The 22,547-nt window shown below is 36.3% G+C and overlaps 2 protein-coding genes across 2 annotated transcripts; one reads left to right on the top strand and one right to left on the bottom strand.

The window, feature by feature from the left end:
- The first annotated feature begins 9,882 nt into the window (after positions 1-9,882).
- On the top strand, positions 9,883-10,941 carry OR6Y1 (olfactory receptor family 6 subfamily Y member 1). Its single transcript, XM_021090814.1, has one exon. The coding sequence runs from the start codon at positions 9,883-9,885 to the stop codon at positions 10,939-10,941; it is 1,059 nt and encodes a 352-aa protein (XP_020946473.1).
- A 6,162-nt stretch (positions 10,942-17,103) lies between these two features.
- On the bottom strand, positions 17,104-21,859 carry LOC100625484 (olfactory receptor 10R2-like). The gene is made up of 3 exons (XM_085020968.1): positions 21,800-21,859; positions 19,514-20,440; positions 17,104-17,175 (listed from the first exon to the last, which is right to left on the bottom strand). Exons 1-3 carry the CDS (start codon positions 21,857-21,859, stop codon positions 17,104-17,106), a joined length of 1,059 nt encoding a protein of 352 aa, XP_084877094.1.
- Positions 21,860-22,547: the final 688 nt, after the last annotated feature.

Here is a 22,547-nt window from a genome sequence, read left to right on the forward strand (position 1 = left end):
ATTAGCCAGAAGAAGGGTGGTTATTTCCCAGATATTACATATGTGATTACAATGGCTACCACCTAGTCAGTTTTATTTTATTTCGCTGTATTTTGTTTTGTTTTGTTTTATTTAAGTTATAAATGTGTAGTCAATATAGCCAACTTTTCATCAGAGAGAGGTAACAGAGGAGAACAAGGAAGAAGCAGTCAAGTAAACTATGGCTTTTTAAATAAAATCATTAATCTCTTTTAAAATGGCAGTGCTGTTCATCACAATTGACTGAGCATGTTCCTGTTATTTATTTATTTTTTTGTCTTTTTGCCATTTCTTGGGCTGCTCCCGCGGCATATGGGAGGTTCCCAGGCTAGGGGTCTAATTGGAGCTGTAGCTGCCAGCCTATGCCAGAGCCACAGCAAGATGGGATCCGAGCCGTGTCTGCTACCTACACCACAGCTCAGGGCAACGCCGGATCGTTAACCCATTGAGCAAGGGCAGGGATCGAACCCGCAACCTCATTGGTTCTTAGTGGGATTCATTAACCACTGCACCACGACGGGAACTCCCCTGTTTTTTAAAATAATACATAAATTATGTGATTTTTATTGGTAAAATGTTGCATAGAAAGCACAAAATCTTGCATCTGCCTCAAATTTTTATAACTTAAAAGAGGAAATAGAAAATATACAATTTTCTGTAGTTCCTATCATGGCTCAGCGGTAACAAAACTGACTAGTATCATAAGGACACAGGTTTGATCCCTGGTCTCGCTCAGTAGGTTAAGGATCCAGTGTTGCCATGAGCTGTGGTGTAGGTCACATACGCAACTGCTGTGGCATAAGCCAGAAGATGCGGCTCTGATTCCACCACAAGGTGGGAACTTCCACATGCTGTGGGTGTGGCCCTAAAAAGACAAAAAGAAAATATACAATTTTCAGAAATTATTGTAAAATATTAGGAAAAATATGTTTCCCCAGTAAACTTTAATTTGTTTATTTAAAAGTTACTCTATTTCTTTTTACCAAAGCTTAATATATGTTCATCCTGAATATTTCTCCAGTCAGACACATTACACGATATGAGCTCTGTATTTTTTCTCACTCATTTTGAAGCTGTAGTTTCTACCTATTTTTTTCAATATCGTTTCTTAACTTTTCTCTTGCAACATGAAACAATAAAAAGCAAATTTAAAATTCCATTTTTGCTTTAGGCATTCAGCATTCTAACCACATGTTTTTTTTTTTTTTGGTACCAAGGAATGACTAAAAACAATTATAACAAAAGATATATTTTTCTTTTATCACTTCAAAATAATGGTAGCTACAAAGATTTTTTTTTAATTCTGAGAGTAGTTGTAGTTTTATCCATAAATCTTGCCATGATAGTATTTAATCAATCAGGTCCTTGTCCTGTTTCTCTATTTCTTCTATGTTAACATTATGCATTTATTATGTCCTATAAGTAAAATGGAACTCTGCTCAATTCATTCATTCCCTAACCTATTTTTAGGCAGCTACTCAGTGCCAGACATATACTAGGAAAAAATGGGGTTGAAGAGAACCTCTGCCTTTGCAAACTCTTAGGACATGGATTTGTTAAATCTTTTTTTAAGATACTAAAGCTTTCCATCTTCCACTAAATTTTGCTTAAATGAACAGAACTTTTACTTAAGAAATAGCATACAGTGGGCTCCACTGCTAGGTTAAAAATGAAGACTGGAAAGAGGAGACAATCCTTAAAGAAGCCAGTTAGTCTATGATTCACTTAAATAGAAACAGCTTCATTATTTCATTCAAATAACTCAGCAAATGCCCCAAATTCTTATGTTTCCATGCAAACATATTTCAAAGGAAGCAGGAATTAGTTAATTTTTTGAACAGCTTCAGTCTGCTAGGCATGATACAAATATTCACAAACAATAGCATGAAATCATGCCATTCATTATGTGGCAGGTGCTGTTCCCAGTAATTCTAAGAGAGGTTCTATTATTACTCCACTTTACGAATTGAAAACACTGAGACAAATAGTAACTTTCCCAAGGTCATGTGACTAGGACAGGGCAGAGCCAAGTTCCAAACCTAGGCACATTAAACTTCTACTCACTACTAAGTTTTGGTTAGTATCACCTTTTAAAGATGAGGAAGAGAAGTCCGAGAATTTCTTTACATCACAGAATTAACTAGCAGCAATAAAAATTCACGGTTTTGGTTTTTTAATTTAATATATTTGACATGATACTATATAAATTTAAGGTGGAAAATGTGTTGCTTTGATACATTTATGTATTGTAATATGATTGCCTTTGTATATATTTATCACATTAGGTAATTATAGTTTGATATTATTATCATTTATTTATTATACTGTGTATTAGATCATTATGGCTTATTTACTACTCTTTACAAGTTTGTACTCTTAAACAACATCAGTCTTTTCTCCACATCCTCATGCCCTAGTAACCAACATTTTACTCTCTGTTTTTTATGAGTTAACATTTTTGTTTGTTTGCTTTCTTAGTTTACACATATAAATGGTATCATTAATGTTGGTCTTTGTCTGACAAACTTGGTATAATATACTCAAGGTCCATCCAAGTTGTTGCAAATGGCAGGAGATATCCTCCTTTCTCATAGCTGAATAATACATATATATTATATATATATATATATATACACACACACACATAGCTGAATTGTATATATATATTATCATATATATTATACACATATATATACAAGAGAATTCTGTTATTTTAATAAAGAGCTTAGTTATACATTTGGGAAGGTCATTTTATCTTCACTGCCTTCATTTATCTCAACTCCAGAAAAGTACAGGCTCCTCTACTGGTCAACATCCCTCATAGGAAAGGCATATCGAATCCCTATTGTTATGTGTGTTCACTGTCTGTTCTGGTGCTGGGTCTGCTTCTCAGGAGAACCATCCCTAGTGTGCAGGTAATGTAACCCATGTACAGCTTGTACACCTAAAGAGGTAAGTGTCCAATTTCCATCCCACTGTATTTTCTATACCATCTTACTATCTTCTACCTTTTTGAATACCTATATATGTTTCTGATTGTATATTACTTAGAGATAATGAGTAAATTAAATGCAGTTTAATTTCTTTTGGAAAACACAAGTTTGTACGAATGCAGTATTTCTTCATATCTACTGAGTTGCTGATATATGAAGATCTTAGCGTACAGAACAGATATTGTGTCTCTAGTATCTCAGTGTATTTGCAGTTCGTATATGTGTGTGCCCATGTGCTTAAGTCTCCAAGTAAAAAGGGGTGAATACCATTTTTATTTTACGTTGAATGACTTGGTTTTGTAGCATTATATTCCCCCAGAGGATCTTATTATTGGTGAGATTGTTCTCCAGAAAGAGAAGAGGACACACACACACACACACACACACATACATACATACACACATTTCACCTCACATTCCTCTTCCCCAGAGTCTCTTAAAGAGAAGGCCAGGGTGCTTTAAGTCCTCTAAGGTCTCTCTTGGGCCTTGAGATTACACTTAACTAACCAGCTCTTCCTTTAGTGTTCCCAAAGGATTCCCTTGAGCCCTGGAAAGGCCAAATACTTTTCTGAGGACTGTGGCTGCTGGGAGGTCCTCTGTGGGTGGAAGAAAATTGTGTTTTGGGTTTTTTTTTCAGTAGCTTGGAGTCAGGCAGAGGCACAAATAGAGCCATGCTATACCTTCTTCATCTGTGCAGAGACACAGCCAGACTTGTCAGTAACTCTCTAGGCTGAAGGAGGTTGCTTTCCTCTTCCTGGTCTAAATGCTTTCTGCTCGTTTCTCCATGCAAGCTGACCATGCCTGAATGGACCTGAGAAAAGAATTATAAGTTACGTCTCTGAGAAAATAGTGAGTTGAAAAAAGACATCAGATATTTCCAAAAGGCATACTTGGCCAACTTTTAATTATTTATTAATGTAAAGGGAAGCAGGGAATAAATGAAAACCATTTTAATTTAAATCATTGAGTTTTTAGAGCTTTCATTTTATTGATTTTTATGAATAGTTTGTCTTCTTTTAGCCTATAATTAGTAGTGTGCAGCAGTGTGAAGTTGGGGTATAAACTAAATGAATGCATATATAAATTTCAATTCAACAAGGATTTTTGTAGCATCTATGTGTATTAAGCCATATGAAAGATGTTAGGGATTCAGAGGTACTGGGTTATCATACCATTTTAAGACTCTATTGAAGAACCCACTCTAGATGAAAAAAAACTGTTTCTCTAAAATTGCCCAGTGGTTTGCCCTCCTAAAATACACCAATTTAATATATCAGCCCAACTCTATGCCTTGCATAGTGCAGAATCCGTGCCCTGACTCAAGAGACAGAAAGCGAGAAAGTGACAGAGAAAATAAAATTAGTCTATGAGAGTATGCTATTGAATATGCACGTGAGGAGAGGAGGTTATAATATAGGTATGTAAGTACATATGTCTGTTTTTATGTTAAAAACAGGCAGAGGCTGGTAAATGTGACAGTGGGGTGCAGCCTGGATGACTTACAACCCCTTAGAGGATAAAGAAGTTTTCTCTTCTCTTCAGAGTGCTGTAAGAGGGAGAAAGTAAGCTTCCCTTTGCCCTGTGCTGAATGTTCAAAAAATTCATCAGATTATCACATTTGTCCTCAATTTGGGATGCTGAGATAAACTGCAAAGATTAACCAGGTTCAAAGTGAGACCTATCAAACTTAAGCCAATTTTCTGAAATTTCCTAGGTGGAAATAAAATCAGTTCAAAACATAAGCCATGGTTTTGGAGAGTTACAAATGATGCATGGGACCAGGGATATGACATAGATTTTTTTTCTGTCTTCAAAATCAGCTAATTAATAGAGACTAGGAGGTGCAGAAGGAGTTACTCCTTGACAGATAATTACACTGTCCTGCTACAAACTTCGCAACTACAACGCATAGAGACCTGAAGCATATTTGTTCCTAAGAGGTACTGGGAAAAGAGGGTGGACTAGAATCATATCCTTTTAAAAAACTGATTTGAAAGGAGTAAAGATGTGTTTATCCTTTTTAGAAAATGCCTTGCCATTAAGGGTCCAAGACTGGAATGTCTACCTCTAACTAACTGTATTTTTTTCTCATCTCCCTACAGGAGTTAGTAGGTTGAGAACAAATAATTATTCTGCCACATCTCTCACCACCTGTGTCCTTCTCTGGAGATTTCTAGGATCCTCAGTTTGGCCAGCCCAACCTCCACGTGCATGTCCGCTGGCATGGCAACTTCTATATTCCTCCATTTCTGGGAGCACTTTGACCATGTAAGTTTTCTCCCCTGCGCCTCACTTCTGGTCTTAGGCATCTATTCTCCACAAACAACAGTGCCTTGGTTCCCTTACCAACCCCATCATAATCACCATGCTGATGAAATCAGAACTAGAGTCTCCCCTCTCATGGAAGGCTCAGTGGGATAACGTTATTCCTACGGACTGTTTTCAGAATGAAAGTAATCCTTAAATCCCATGTGTATTATCCACAGCTTCCTGCCATTGCTCCTCACTAAATATCCCAATTAAGCTGGGATCATACAAGGAGGATGACCACAGACATAAGGGGGAATAACAGCCACATGAGAGAAAAAAAAAATTGAATGGTTAATCTAAACAAAGGTATGAAGACATGAGACAGAGGTGATTAGTAGGGTTAGGGTGGTTTGAGATTAATGGAGCTGACATCTTTTTTCAGAGAGTGAAAGCTATTTTTGCACAAAGCAAATAAGACTTATTCTTTGAAGCTCCAGAAAACAGGCAGAACCCACAAATGTGGCAGCATTACGTTCCATTGGAGAAAGCCCTGTATCTCCCAATCAGAAGTTTTCTTTTTTAAAAAAATATGTCTATATTGTAGATATTGTTTTCTCTTCCTAGAGAGGTTTAGACAGAGGTTGGGTAAATACTTTATGTGCTGGAAGTTCACAAAATTAGCAAGAATTGAAATCATTTGAACTCTCAGTTTCCTTGCAGCTCTAAGATCCTGTGCTTCTTGAGTTGCACATAACCATTCTACTTCTTTAGTAATGTGTGTGTGTATGTGTAATTAATACAATAGATCATTAATTGTGAAAGTTTATAAAATATAACATTTTGAAAAACATTGCAATTGTAAGACTCATGCTAACTTTTAGAAATCTGTTCAAATCAAGTTAAATTTAAGATGAAGTATCTTTCTAATGCTTAGATTATTGGCCCATAGAAGGAATTAAATCAAATGGAATGTGTAAGATAACCAAATATTAAAGTTTGCCATGGACTGAAATGTTATCATTAAATGGTTACGCTGCCAATATATAGTTGTTTGATATTGGGAAAATCACTTAGGCACTCTAGGATTTACTTCCCCTATGTGAAAAAAAAAAGAAAGAAAGGAAAGAAGGAGGGAAGGAAGGAAGGAAGAGAAAGTTGAATAACATCCCACAGATTTTAAAATACTATTATTCTATACGCAAAGTCCATAATGGAAGCTGAGTGTGGGCTACAAGGAACAGGGCTGCTAGCACTATATTTGAGGTCCAAAGGGCTGAAACTTCACCTGGCTCTTGGTTCTTATACTGATACTTGGAACCTTCACTCCCTAAAATTTATTCCTCAGACAGGGTGCATTTTAAACTGTTTTAAAGGTACAGTTTAAAGCTTCCCCCTTCGTATCTGGCAGTACATCCCTTTCACAAAGTACAGTTTTATGCTCTGAAGAAGGAAGAAAATAAATAACTGACTTCGTAGGTCATCCTCTGCCTACTCATACAGAAAAAGCAGTGGGGAGTTTTTCAAATACGCATATTTTATTTCAATTCTGTCATTAAGCAATTGGTTGTGTGGACCTTTGACATTTAATATTTCTGGGTCCAGTGGGCCTTATGACATTTGTCCTAGCTCACTCCCTGATTTTGATGATCAAATGAAATAACGTGCTTTCAGATATATAAAGTGGTATGAAAATGTGAGGTATCACCTGCCTATGAACATGCTGCCGTATACTCAGCACATCCTCCTCAGGAATCCATTTGCTATAGAATTTCTGTGGGAGGAAAGTTAGTTAACTATGTAAGCCTTGCTACCTTCTTCATATATCTGCCAGATTTATTGTGTAAACAGTCTTCACATCTACTAGATGTGACTAAAATGATCTAGTCTTGAAGATTTGTAAACTAGACCCCTTATTATATTTACATTGCATGTGACTTTTGGCAAAACATACTATCTCCTTGTACATTATTTTTCCCATTTATCAATACAACTATCTCTTTAATATTTATGCTCTGTAGAAACATTATGCATATTATAAACAGAGAGAATTTTGAGGATCAAGTGTGATCATTCTCTACTTCTAATTGTTTCCTTCTTTTACTTGACCACTAGAAAGCTCAAAGCTAAGTTCAGTACTTTAGTGATAAAACCGCTCAGTCAGATGTTCTTGATATAATGCTGTTTACACCCTTCTTTTCCTTTTATTTATTTGTACCTTGATCTTGTCCTCACTTAGCTGGTGATGCTGCATTTGGACTTTTATATTTCTGCAGGAAGCAGAGGCGGAATAAAAGAATGTATAGTTTTGGAGTTCCCATGGTGACTCTGTGGATTAAGAACCTGACTAGTATCCATGAGGATGTAGGTTCCATCCCTGGCCTTGCTCAGTGAGTTAAGGATCCAGCATTACCACAAGCTGGAGCATTACCAGCATTACCACAGATGCAGCTCAGATCCTGAATTGCTGTAGCTGTGGTGTAGGCTGGCAGCTGCGGATTCATCCCCTAGCCTGGGAACTTCCGTATGCCATGGGTGTGACCCCCCCCCAAAAAAATAAAGCCACAAAAAAAAGAATTCAAAGTTGCTGTGACAACATCATCTACTTTATTTACTAATCCTTAGTGTTAAAATTAAATGAGCTATTTTTATTTCCAGGTTCAGGTATAATATACCTACTCTGAGAATGACAGTATCTATTGCTAAAGTCCTAAGGATACATTGCACCCCCTTATTTCTAGAACCATTCTTAAAACTGTGTAGTTCATCTAGGATTATTCTAGGGGCACTGGAAAGAGTTCCAGGAAGAAAGGACTTTTGATTATAATTCCCTGCCTATGCATTTCTGGAATATAAAAAACACTTCCAGGGAATGAGCCGAAAGAATTCTGAAGACTGGTATTCTATTACTATGAATCAACAAAGTGCCTTCCAAACAGTAACCCTCAGGGGTTAGAAATGTGTTCATTCATTTGTCCCTTTGAAAGTATGGAGATGTGGTGAGAAAAAGCAAGTATGAAAGTGGGTCTAAACTATTCATAAATAGGGTTCAAATTTGTTGAACTCTTAGACTCAAAGATTAAAAGAAATCAGGCTGAGGGAAAAGCTAGGGGGGATTCATAGACCTTCTCTTGTTTATAAGTTCCACTGTCCCACCACCTAGTAAATCCTAGACTTGTGAGAAAGCCCAAGTTTTGTGTTAATTGTGTTGGGCAGGGGAGGGGAACAGAAGACAAAATTGTTGATTTTGCACTATTTTAAATTGTTTGCCTTCTTGTTATCTGTGTATATTTCCCCCTCCATACATGGATAATTAGAAGTTGACTATTTTGCCTTTCTTTGGTATCCTAGGGCTGAGATCTAAGTAGGAAGAGGGAAAGGGATGGGATAGGCAGTTGTTTTCCAACTCTTTGACTCCATATTTGTTTCCTCAGGAAGAAAACAAAACAAAAACAAAAACAAACAAGCAAAAAAACTAGACTTTTCAATTGTCCCATATATTTGTGCCACAAAAGCAAGATTATTGAGAAATAGAGAATAAGAGTGACTGGCCCAGAAGAAAAGCAGAAGAGAGGAATCAAGGAGTAGGACACAGAGAAAGAATGGAAAAGGTAAGGCATTCAGTATCCAGTCGTTTTTAGAATGAGTCTCAGCTCAGCCTAGAAGGAGACCACAGGTCTTCTGAATTACTGATCAGGAATGCAGAAAGGCCCCTACTGGCAACAGGTATGATGGTATTTTATTTTGTCTGATATTACTTTCAAACAAGTTATTGGTCCTCTAATCTAATATCTTTGAAAAAGTCCCAGAGTCCCCTCCTCCCTTCTCATTAATGGTGGCTCTTATTTCCATCATTTAGATCTTTGTCGATTTTTTGCTAGTCATTGGGAGGATAGTGGTGTATCCTGAAAAGATAACAGCAAATATCCATTGGATCTTAAGCTCTAGAATTCATTAGATGCTCACAAAATGTGATGTAATAAACTTACATAAAAGAACTAAACTTCTGAAAGCTTATGTACTGTATTCATTTAGCTAGAGTGAGACAAAGTTGGCTTTGAACGTACTGTCTTCAAACTTGTAATCAAGCAATCTGTACAATGAATTGAAACATTGCCTTCTGAGTTATTTATTCAATTTTGTTCTCTGGGAAGCTGGTGAATATTCATATTGAATTTGCAGTGAATCCTGAGTGTTCAAATATTGTTTCATTCCAAGCTTTACAACATGTTAAATGGATCAAAAAACAGGATTCTATCAATTTTGTAGATAAGTGTAATCGTGAAACATATGAATTATACCTGGAGAATGAACAACTGAGTCTCCTACTTTCTTTCCATATGCAGTAGATGAAAATGTCTTGATTATAGTGAAAGGGTGGTATGGAGGCCCTCCTCCCATGTCCAAAGGTGATGTTTTGAAAAAGTACAAAACTGAGAGTTAGGAGGTTCCGATTTCTCTTCTGTGTGACTTTGGATGACTTCTTGGCTTAATTTTTTAAAAAAATTAAAACATAATATCCCTAAAGTATATTTTGGCTTAAAAGTTTTGATTCTAATCATAATGTGGAAGGCAGTAAAGATATAAAGGCAGGAGATTTTCTATTGGGATAGGTTTGCTGGGGATGGGCTCTATAAATGTCAATTACCATAAGCTGGTGCTTGGGACATGGAAAGAACTGATTTTGTCTGTGCTCACTCCACAGGTGATCACCAAGGTTCTGGAAGTAGGTAACCGTACAGTGACGACGCATTTCATTCTTTTGGGATTTCCAACCCATCCAGGCTTCCAGATGCTCCTCTTCTTTCTTTTCTTGGCAACCTACCTGCTAACACTTCTAGAGAATTTTTTAATCATCTTAGCTATTCGCAGCGATGGACAATTGCACAAGCCCATGTACTTTTTTCTTAGCAACCTCTCTTTCCTGGAAATGTGGTATGTCACAGTCATCGGTCCCAAAATGCTTGTCGACTTCCTAAGCCATGACAAGACCATTTCCTTCAATGGCTGCATGACTCAACTTTATTTCTTTGTGACCTTTGTCTGCACTGAGTACATCCTTCTTGCTGTTATGGCCTTTGACCGCTATGTAGCCATTTGTTATCCACTAAGGTACACAGTCATCATGACCAACCAGCTTTGTGGTACACTGGCTGCAGGATGCTGGTTCTGTGGACTCATGACTGCCATGATTAAGATGCTCTTCATTGCCCGACTCCACTACTGTGGCACACCTCGTATCAATCACTACTTTTGTGATATTTCTCCACTCCTCAATGTCTCCTGTGAGGACTCCTCACAGGCTGAGCTAGTGGATTTTTTCTTGGCCCTCATGGTTATTGCTGTTCCCCTTTGTGTAGTGGTGGCATCTTATGCCACCATTCTTACCACCATCCTCAGGATCCCTTCTGCTCAGGGACGCCAAAAGGCATTTTCTACCTGTGCCTCTCACCTGACAGTTGTAATTCTGTTCTACTCCACAACTCTTTTCACCTACGCCCGCCCCAAGCTTATGTATGCCTACAATTCCAACAAGGTGGTGTCTGTGCTCTACACTGTCATTGTCCCACTTTTCAATCCTATCATATACTGCCTGAGAAACCGTGAAGTAAAGGCAGCCCTCAAGAAGACTATACTTTGCAAAAGAAGTGGACCCAGGGAAGATGGGGCTGTGATTAATTAAAAATGTGTAGAAGCCCTTTGTGCCTGAATCAGGAGATGATTTTTGCATAGTTCTTCCCACACTCCTGATTTTGGTTATCTGTCAAACTCTGGTACCTGAACACTGATTTCCCAAGTGTGTGTGTGTGTGTGTGTGTGTGTGTGTGTGTGTGTGTGTGTGAAGTATACATGTATGCATGCACAAACATGGCTAGAGAACCATATCTTCAAGAAATAGCCTCTATTTCTAGGTCAGCAGGAAAATTTTAAATATTTTCTAAAAATTATTTGAAATGAAGACAGATTTTTCTCTCCCTAAGACATAAGCTATGAGAGGAGACATTTCTGTCCCTCTAATTTACTAATGAATCATTCCTACATTCAACTCTGTCTGGCACGTAGTAGGTGCATCATAAATATTGGTTTAAAGGATAACTTAATAAATATATGTTTGAAGACAGAGGAGGAAGATGGGGATTGTGAGTACATTTTGATTTTATAGGCCTTCGTTTCCGCCCTCCTTCCATTCTGATCGTTTCTGTTTTGCTTTGTCATTTTCACCTGTCTTTGTTTTCTTCCCTTTTAAATCACACACCTTTGTCCCATCTTCCCTTTTATAGATGCCTTTAACACCTCTGTCTTTCTCTGTGTCTCTCTCTGTCCCTCTATCTCTCCTTCTCTCTCCCTCCTCACTATCCCCCTCCTCTATTTTTCCACAGAAGATATTAACATGTTTTCATGTAAGTCAAATCACCATCTCATCTTAATTGACTCATTTGTAGATTTTAAAAAAAGTTCAATACAGATGGCCAGCAAACACATGAGAAAATGCTCAACATCGCTGATTATAAGAGAAATGCAAATCAAAACTACCATGAGATACCACCTCACACCAGTCAGAATGGCCATCATTAATAAATCCACAAATAACAAGTGCTTGGAGGTGTGGAGAAAAGGGAACCCTCTTGCACTGCTGGTGGGAATGTAAACTGGTACAACCACTATGGAGAACAGTCTGGAGATACCTTAGAAATCTATACATAGAACTTCCATATGACCCCGCAATCCCACTCTTGGGCATGTAACCAGACAAAACTCTACTTAAAAGAGACACATGCACCCGCATGTTCATTGCAGCACTATTCACAATAGCCAGGACATGGAAACAACCCAAATGTCCATCAACAGATGATTGGATTCGGAAGAGGTGGTATATATACACAATGGAATACTACTCAGCCATAAAAAGAATGACATAATGCCATTTGCAGCAACATGGATGGAACTAGAGAATCTCATCCTGAGTGAAATGAGCCAGAAAGACAAAGACAAATACCATATGATATCACTTATAACTGGAATCTAATATCCAGCACAAATGAACCTTTCCACAGAAAAGAAAATCATGGACTTGGAGAAAAGACTTGTGGCTGCCTGATGGGAGGGGGAGGGAGGGAGAGGGAGTGGGAGGGATTGGGAGCTTGGGCTTATCAGACACAACTTAGAATAGATTTACAAGGAGATCCTGCTGAATAGCATTGAGAACTTTGTCTAGATACTCATGTTGCAACAGAACAAAAGGTGGGGAAAAAAAAGTAATTGTAATGTACACATGTAAGGATAACTTGATCCCCTTGCTGTACAGTGGGAAAATAAAAAAAAAAAAAAGGAAATAGAAAGTAGCTTTACCATATATCACCTTATTTTATGTAAATGACTTTGCCTTCAACATTATCATTTTGATATATGAGAGCCCCTTAGGAAGGTACACTTGGAAAAACAAGAATTTTCACACGTAGTTATGAATAAAAACCAATGTATAACCCCTTAAAAAATAAATTAAAAAAAATAAAATGAAACAACTAATAAGAAAAAAAAAAAAGTTCAAAGCCAATGATTGGCCCAATCGTTGTAAAAACCCAAGTAACATTTTAGAACTATCATTGCATTTTCAAGATTTTAAGCATTAAAAGGACAGCTTTTCTATATTTCTTTACCATAGATTGTATGACTACTAACTTTGCACTTCTATTACAGTTTACTTTTTCAAAATTAGCTTTGTAAGTATGATTCCGTTAATAGATATAACCTTTTTCAAGTGTGTTTTTCAATGAATTTTGGAAAAATATATAATTGTAAAACAACAGTAATCACGATATAGAACATTTTACCATCCTTAAAAGTTTCCTTGTGTCTTTTTTTTTAATTAAATATTTTACCCATATCCCCAGATCTAGCCCCTGACAACTGATATGCTTTTTTTCACTTTAGCTTTGCCTTTTCAAGGAATTCATCTAAATTGAATCACACAATATGTACCCTTTTGTGTCAGGTTACTTTCATTTATCTATATAATATAGATGAAATATGTATATAATTATATACATTTTATATATAATAGTAATTACATACATAATTACATGGAAGAATATATGTAATAGTAATTACATAATTACATGGAAGAATATTAAAGACATTATGGTATATATATATCATTATATATATATATATACACATATATACCAGTTATATGGAATTGCTGAGAGTTCATTGTATTGATAGAGTGTAATTTACTTTTCTGTAAATATAAACTTTTTAAAATTTTTTAAATTTTTTCTTTTTCTTTCTTTTATTGTTATTTCCCCTACACAATTTTTTTCCCACTGTACAGCATGGTGATCCAGTTACACATACATGTATACATTCTTTTTTCTCCCATTATCATGCTCCATCATAACTAACTAGACATAGTTCCCAGTGCTACACAGCAGGATGTCATTGCTAATCCATTCCAAAAGCAAAAGTTTGCATCGATTAACCCCAAGCTCCCAATCCATTCCACTCCCTCCCTCTCCCCCTCCCCCTCCCCCTCCCCCTTGGCAACCACAAGTCTATTCTCCAAGTCCACGATTTTCTTTTCTGTGGAAAGGTTCATTTGTGCCATATATTAGATACCAGATATAAGCGATATCATATGGTATTTGTCTTTGTCTTTCTGCCTTACTTCACTCTGTATGAGATTCTCTAGTTCCACCCATGTTGCTGCAAATGGCCTTATTTTGTTCTTTTTTATGGCTGAGTAGTATTCCATTGTGTATATATACCACATCTTCCTATCATCTGTTGATGGACATTTGGGTTGTTTCCATGTCCTGGCTATTGTGAATAGTGCTGCAATGAACATGCGGGTGCATGTGTCTCTTTTAAGCAGAGTTTTGTCTGGTTACATGCCCAAGAGTGGGATTGTGGGGTCATATGGAAGTTCTATGTATAGTTTTCTAAGGTACTTCCATACTGTTCTCCATAGTGGTTGTACCAGCTTACATTCCCACCAGCAGTGCAAGAGGGTTCCCTTTTCTCCACACCTCCAAGCATTTGTTATTTGTGGACTTATTAACGGTGGCTATTCTGACTGGTATGAGGTGGTATCTCATGGTAGTTTTGATTTGCATTTCTCTAATAATTAGGGACATTGAGCATTTTTTCATGTGCTTATTGGCCATCTCTATATCTTCCTTGGAGAAATGTCTATTAAGGTCTTTTGCCCATTTTTCCATTGGGTGATTGGCTTTTTTGCTGTTGAGTTGTATAAGTTGTTTGTATATTTTAAAGATCTATAAATATAAACATTAATTTCTCTTTAGGAGATGAGGGTTGTTACAGTATTGTTACTGGGTGGTATGATAAATTTTTGCTTAAGTTTATGAAAATGCTACCAAATTTTCCAAAGTAGATGAATCATTTTATATTCCTGTAAGAAATGTATGAGACTTTCAGTTGATTTATGACCTCATCCATGGTTAGTAATGTTAGACTTTTGATGTGGTCATTTTTGATATCTCATTGGCTTCAGTTGCATTACCTTAAGCATCTTTTCACTTCCTTTCTTGAAATTGATAAAGCTTCTTTATGGAAGTGTCTAAACAAATATTTCACCCAATTTTTAAATTAGGGTTTTTAATCTTACTATTAAGCTTTTTTAATTTAATTTGATTTAATTTTTATATAATGACTTTTTTTCATTATAGCTGGTTTACAATGTTCTTCAATTTTCTACTGTATAGCATGGTGACCCAGTTACACATACATGTATACGTTCTTTTTTCTCACATTATCATGCTCTGTCATAAGTGACAAGAAAGACAAATACCATATGATATCACTTATATCTGGAATCTAATATATGGCACAAATGAAAGAAAATCATGGACTTGGAGAGTAGACTTATTATTAATCTTTAAAAATTCTTTTTATATTCTGTTGCACTTATTTATCAGATATCTTTCACTAATACATTCTCCTACTTGGTGGCTTGCCTTTTATTTTCTTCTGTGAGAGCAATTTATTTTCTCACAGTTTTGTAGGCTAGAAGCCCCAGATCAGTTCCTGTGAGGACTCTCTCCCTGGCTTGTAGATAGCCACCTCTACACAGAGCAGACAGAGAGGGCACAGTCACATTGAATCTTAATTATCTGCAGAAAGGCCCTCCCAACTCAGTCATATTGGAGGTTGAAGCGGCAACATATGAATTTTGAGGAGACCACACACATTCAGTCAAAAACAAAGAGAGTAAAGAATTGATATTATTTTTCCCTTAAATATTTGGTAATTTTTGCCAGTGAGTGAACTACTCTGGATCTATTTCTATCGAATACTATTTCTCCTCCTTATGAGTTATATTCCTCCTGCATTTTTGAATGTCTAGTATCTTTTTTATTAGAGGTCAGAAATTGTAGATGTCGGACTTGATAAATGTTTTTTATTAAAGTATAGTTGATTTACAATGTTTCTTCACATTCTGTTGAACAGCAAAGTGACCCAATCACACACATTTCCCTGCACTGTACAGTAGGGCCCCACTGCCCACCCATCTATCTAAAAAATTTGCGATTTTGCTGCTAAATTTTCTTGCATTATTTTAAGTGTGAATGTATCTTGTTCTGATCTGATGCTGTCTCATTGAAAATCAGTTAAATGCTTTTAAAACTTCTCTTAAGCTTTTTAAGGTGTATCAGAACAGCCTTTAAGCTAGGGGACGATTTATTCCAGCTACTAAGGAGATACCATTCTGATTCTACCTTATGCCCCGTGTTACCAAACCTTTCTACTCTGGCTGCTGGGAATACAAACTTCTTTTGTGAGCTCTAGGAATAGTGTGGTTTGTCGCTTAGAGTGGTTCTCCCCATGTCTTCTCCAAAAGGTAGTTTTTTCTTATAGATGTACGTATGAGTACTCTGCCAAAGCCTTGATGGAATCCCTTGTGTGGATATGTAGAGCTTTTTTCTGTGGGCCAACTCCTTTCTAGTTCTCTGCTTTGTAAAAAGCCCCTTTGTCTTCTCTGACCTCCAGTCTCTCTTTTCCTAACCCAGTAAAATTACTTGACACTCTTTGGCCAAAATTGTAATAACTCAGCCTCTAGCTTTAGTACTTAAAATTTTAAAACACATTTTTGTCTCATGACATCGTGATCACAGAACAATAGTCATAGCAATGACTATTATTTGGTTTCTGTGAAATTATTTAACTTTGACTGGTTAATTCCAAGGCATAGCTATTAGAATAATAAACACCTCCAGCTAAATAAGTCCAGTCAGAGAATGCACTTTTCTCTTTTGGCTTCTCCACCACCATCCTTACTTTCAGCATTTTTTAAACTAAAATTAGTTTCCGCCTATGGTCTGTTGTAGGGATCCGTATTCTCTACTCTGTACTCTGGAAACTGCTCATCAGTTATAAAGCGAAGAAATTGGAGTTCCCATCATGGCTCAGTGGAAATGATTCTGACTAGCATCCATAAAGACACAGGTTCCATCCCTGGCCTCACTGAGTGGGTTAAGGATTAGGCATTGCCATGAGCTGTGGTCGCAGACATGGCTAGGATCTGGCGTTACTGTGGCTGTGGTATAGGCCAGCGGCTACAGCTCTGATTTGACCCCTAGCCTGGAAACCTCCATATGCTGCAAGTGCAGCGCCCCCACCCCTTTTTTTCAGTGTCATTTTTTAAGGTAGAGACTCCAGTGCAATTCCTATTAACCCACCTTGGGAAAAGTAGAAATTGTTATTTACCTTATTGTTAAATTATATACATGATATTTTAATTTAAAAATATATAAGAAAAAGAACTAAAGAAAAAGAAAGGGAGCATCATTTATAATACATATATAAATATAACTATTAGCAGCTTTTATTTAATAAAAAAAGAACCACTAATCTTATGTATGTGAGGAGTTTGTGAAAGTAAGTAGTGGGTTAAGCACTTTAAAGCAGGAACAGTGTTTATTTTAAATTTGTATCTTCCATCATATAGCAGTAGGTCAGTAAATAGTTAAAGAAAGAGTAAAATAATTGCCATAATCTGAAAGCTGGATTTAGCAACTTATTAAATTGATATTAGTCACTTGACTCCCCCCATGCACACATTTTCATTTTCCAATATCCATCCCAAAGCTGGTTTTTTCCTACCTAAAAAACTTCACAAACTGTTACTGAATCCATGCACAACAGGCCAATAAAATCTAGAGACAAGCTGTTGGGGCAAGAAATAATGGCTTTCTTCAGAACGCCAGCAGACCAAGAAGATGATAGATTCGAGTGCCAAAGAACCATCTTGGCTGAGTTAGAATTCTCAGGCTTCTTTTATACTAAGACTTCTTTTATGCTCAAAGGGGAGGGAGTAAAGCCAAATATTTCCTGGTTCCCATCAGCCTCCAGAGGGGATATGTTAATTTCTTCCTTCCTGCAGTCATTCACAATGGGCCAGGTCAGAATGTTTCCCTTAACATTCATTACCTGGAAAGCACAATTCTCAGAAATGAACCCTGTTATATAATTTAAGTGTATAGGCAAGATCCCCTTTAGTGCTTAACTTTTAGCAAAAACAATAGAATACACAGAGTCATGTAAAAGGAAGAAATCTACCATGGAGTCAGATTCCTTCTTCCTTGTAACAGAACCAAGGGGAAGTAAAATGTCTTTAGCTAGGGACTGAGTTGAACAACTCAAATGATAAGTTCCTTTGAATTGCTCTAGCTATTCTTTAGGTCTATATTTTGGAGGATATGTATGGTCTGGTATAACTAGTCTGAAAGAGTCCAATCTGAAGAAACTTAGATACATTCATATGTTAAGTGTATTCACAAAATTCAATCTTCAATCCCTGTTTTCTAAGATGAAAAAATAATCGAATGCATGGAGAGGGGCTCAGGGAACACTGATAAAGAAATTTTAAAAATTCAGATAACACAAAAAATAAGAAGCATTTGAGAAAGCTAAAAAGCAATTATTTATCCTGTATAGGGATAAAGCAAAATGTTAGAATAATTGTGGAACAAGTATGTTTGTAAATACAGTGGCAAGAAGAGAGGATTTCATTTGATACTTCACATTTTTCTCTAATGTATGATGTAATGTTATCAGGTAACACTGTGTTTGGAAGGAATGACAGAGAGGGCTATGGGAAGGCCATACTTAATTGTTGTTTTAAGTGGAAGTGAACATATGTGTGATACCTAGAGAACAGAAGGTTGATAATTGGTGATGATTGATAAAGAACCATACAACTAAACTAAACTAATCAAAATAGGCTTCATAATGATAGAATTGTAGATATATAATATAAAACTACTTAGTCTAAAAGATATAGAGGTCAAAGAGGAGCACATATGTGATAGGACTTATAAGGAAATAATAGGGAGGAAAAGCTGTGTTAATATAAAATCGACTTCCAGAACAAGGGAGAAGATGATCCTAAGTCACCTGGAGTATTATATTCATTTCTTGGTGACTCTTTTGAAGAATACTGTTAATATATTTTTAGGGATTTTCAAACTCTGATATATCATGAAGATCAAAGGACTCAACAGCTAGGCCAAAGGTATTTTAAGGAAAGCATACAATATTCACCTTTAAATATTTGAATCACTGTTGTGTAAGTGAAATATTAGATATAAGGTATATATCTTCAGAGAGAATAACTGGGACCAAAAGAAGGAAGCTATAATAAAGGTGGAACTTTATATATTTAACCTAGAGATGTTTAACAGTTGTTAAATTAACAGGCTGAAATACCACATGAGATTCCTACAGTGACAGAACAATTTGAAGTGATAGGCTTGGTCCTTTCCAACACTGATATCTCATGGTTATATTAATTTTCAACTAGATTTATACCATTTTCTGAATAAGTTTTTATGAAGGGTCATGTTAATGTTTTTCTAAACCATTGAGAATTTGTGAAGGCTGAACTTTCTGTAATGAATTATCATTCACAATATGTTACTTATCCTTCCTGGAAGAGGTAAAAATCATTCTTATTTAAGTATTTTTAAAAATCAAAATACTTACCTGTTCAAGTTTAAGAGCATTTGAACCTCATATCTGATTAATAATTACCCCAAGTTTAAGATTGCACTTCACAAAACCTATCAAAATAATACCACAAACAAGCTTTCAGAGCTTATGAAGTGCCACATAAATGAAAGAAAACAATATCATAATTTTTATAATTATTGCTATGTCCTCAGAAAAGATTTTTTCATAGATGTGAAAAACTCTTATTATAGAGCCTTAGAATAAAATCCTCTTCTGCCAATCACTTTCCGAATGGCCATCTGGACATCCTTGTTCCTAAGGCTATACACCATGGGGTTCAACAATGGAGTCACAACAGTGTAGGTCACTGTCACAAGCCTATCTTTGCTGGATGAGAACTTGGCTGATGGTCGCAGGTAGACAAAGGAGGCACAACCAAAGTGGACAACGACTACGGTAAGATGGGAGGCACAAGTGGAGAAGGCTTTTCGCTTGCCTTCAGTTGATGGGATCCTCAGGATTGTACAAACAATGAAACCATAAGAGATGCAAATGAAAATCAGAGGGACCATGAGAACCAGAACTCCACCACTGAAAATGACCAGTTCATTGATATAGGTGTCAGTACAGGCAAGCTGGATAACTGGTGAAATATCACAGAAGTAGTGGTTTATCTCATTAGGGCCACAGAAAGTTTGCTCAAAGACTAAGAGGGAGCCTATCAGAGAGGACAAAAAACCAATAGCAGCACAAGTGGCTGCCAGTTGTCCACATATCTGCCAGCTCATAAGGATAGAGTACCGAAGTGGATGACAGATGGCAGCATAGCGGTCGTAACCCATAACGCCCAGTAGCATGCAATTTGTGACAGCAAAACCAAAGAAGAAAAACATCTGAATGGCACAATTAATAAATGAGATTGTTCTGAGCAGAGACAACAGATTTATGAGCATCCTGGGCAGGATGACAAAGGTGTAACATGTCTCAGTGATGGAAAGGATCCCCAGGAAGAAGTACATGGGTATGTGGAGGCTACGATCCAGGCGGATAACAGTGACAATGGTGATGTTTCCACCCAGGATAATCAGATACAGGCACAGAAGAACAGCAAAGAGAATAAGCTGGGTTTCTCCAAGGTTGGAGAATCCCAGCAGCAGGAACTCTGTGACAGAGGAGAAATTATTATGGTTGGCTTTGTCCCCAAGATTGATCTACAGAGAACAAGAATGAAAGAACATAATTTACCATGAAAGGCAGAGATAGTTCCACTATGGATTGAAGAGCAATAAATAAGAGAAGGGTCCAATTAGACCCCTAGCCTGGGCACCTCCATATGGCCATGGGTGTAGCCCTAAAAAGACAAAAGACAAAAAAAAAAAAAAGAAAAGAAAAGAAAAGAGAGAGAGAGAGAGAAGGGGTAGCATTTTTTAATGTTGATAAGCAATAAATAAGAGAAGGGGTAACATTTCTTAATGTTAGTAAAAAATGCCCTATCGATCATGTCAATTCATGGAATTATTTCCAAAAACTCAGATTATATCTTTTTCTAGTGACACTTTTGAATATCTCATAGTATGTAAGTCTAGGGGGAAAAAAACCATTTTTTACATTTTTGTGGCCACACCTGTGGCATATGGAAATTTCCAGGCCAGAGGTTGAATCAGAGCTGCAGCTGATAGATCCGAGCCACATCTCTGACTTACATTGCAGCTTGTGGCAACACCGGATCATTAACCCACTGAGTGAAGCCAGGTATCGAACATGGATCCTCACAGAGACTATGTCAAGTTCTTAACCTGCTGAACCATAATGGGAACTGGAAGTCTAAAAAAAATTTTCCACACTCCCTACTTCAAAGAGCAATTAGGGAATGAAAATGCCTGAAAATTCCCTACATAGCAAAAATAACTCTACTTATTATCTTTGGAATTCTTTGTGCTTTTGTTTTCTAATCTGTACATAAATATACTAATAGCACCTCTCTCCTAGGATTGCTATGAAAATTACAACATTTAACACATGCACATTGTAAGCTTTTAGTAAATGTCAGCTTCTGCTACATAAATTATTCAACTTTCACAAAGTGGTTGCTAGCTTTTCAAGTTTTATTTTGGTTGTATTTTAAACATATATTCATGTATTATTTTTTATTTTTATTTTTTGCCATTTTATTTTTATTTTATTTTATTTATTTAATGATTTTGTTCTGTTATACCTGGTTTACAGTGTTCTATTTTTTACCTTATTATTTTACTTTCAAAAAACTACCAAACCAACATGCAAACCCAACTCTTATTAGTGTATATTTATGGAGAAAATAATATTGTGTTGACTTTAGTTCATCATTTCCCCTAATCAAAAAATGTATTTGACTCACTTGATAGAGGGGAATTGGATGGGACCTTAGTGTGTTTAAGTAGCTCAAGAGAAACATGAAAATTCTCACAGTCAAGTTGATCATTGATCTTACTGCCTATAATTCTGCCAAGAATATAGACCTGATTTAGAATTCTGCTGTAGTTATATTTTCAAATTTTAAAAGGAAATAAATCCAAACTGTCAGACATTACCTCAAGGTAAGCCATTATATCTCTTTCCACTTTATCTAAATTTTCAACAGAACTTAGCATCACACTGGATACACCTAACCTCAAGGAGTTTCAGCTTCTCCAATTTCTCCTTCCTTACTAAAGGATGGGGAAATTTTTTTTGGCTTAATTCAATTAAAATCAAGTTTGAATTTGTAAAATTATTTTAAGAAAATAAAAACCAACCAAATAATTGAAAAACACAAGGTGGATAAGTGGAATACAAAAAGAAAATTTTGTACTTCATGTAGGTCAATTGAATAGACCAACTGACTGCATCCTACATGTATGAGGTCTAGCTATTAATTCATACCATCTCTGGGTGTTTTTCCTTTATGTTCTCTCACTTTCAATAGAGGGCCTAAAGCAAAAAATATCAATTTTATTTTTCTAAGTGGACCATAGTGACCAGTAGGCTGATAGGTAGATTTGACATGTTCCTTGAGTAGACAAATCACCATTTCCATCAAAGTATTCTTTCATTAATGTGATAATTTATTGATCAATTAAATTAATACTTACATTTAATAAACACCTTTATTAAATTTTATCTATCTTAGGTTAATTACAGCTTTGTTAGGTTAAGTGAAATATCATTCTTAACTGGAATAATAATAAAACACCTTGCCTTCTTCAGCAAATGCACCAATTAAAAAAGGCAGTTTTTCCACAGCAAGACTATGTTTTCTCATCTTGCAATATCTTACCTATGTGTTATTATTTTCCCTTC

This window comes from Sus scrofa, chromosome 4 (genome assembly GCF_054392235.1).
Source record: "Sus scrofa isolate SSC_HxYL_T2T_F1_AM1 chromosome 4, Sscrofa_HxYL_maternal_Yorkshire_Landrace_v2.0, whole genome shotgun sequence".
NCBI classification, from domain to species: domain Eukaryota; kingdom Metazoa; phylum Chordata; class Mammalia; order Artiodactyla; family Suidae; genus Sus; species Sus scrofa.

What these genes read in the sequence shown, in the direction of transcription:
- OR6Y1 (XM_021090814.1), top strand. Translation starts at nt 9,883, where the DNA reads ATGGGCTCTATAAATGTCAATTACCATAAGCTGGTGCTTGGGACATGG.
- LOC100625484 (XM_085020968.1), bottom strand. Translation starts at nt 21,859, where the DNA reads ATGCTAAGTTCTGTTGAAAATTTAGATAAAGTGGAAAGAGATATAATG. An exon ending in ATATAATGGCTTACCTTGAG is followed by an intron (nt 20,441 to 21,799) that starts GTAATGTCTGAC and finishes TGTTCTCTGTAG; the next exon opens with ATCAATCTTGGGGACAAAGC. An exon ending in TCCAGATGGCCATTCGGAAA is followed by an intron (nt 17,176 to 19,513) that starts GTGATTGGCAGA and finishes CCTGCTTTAAAG; the next exon opens with TGCTTAACCCACTACTTACT.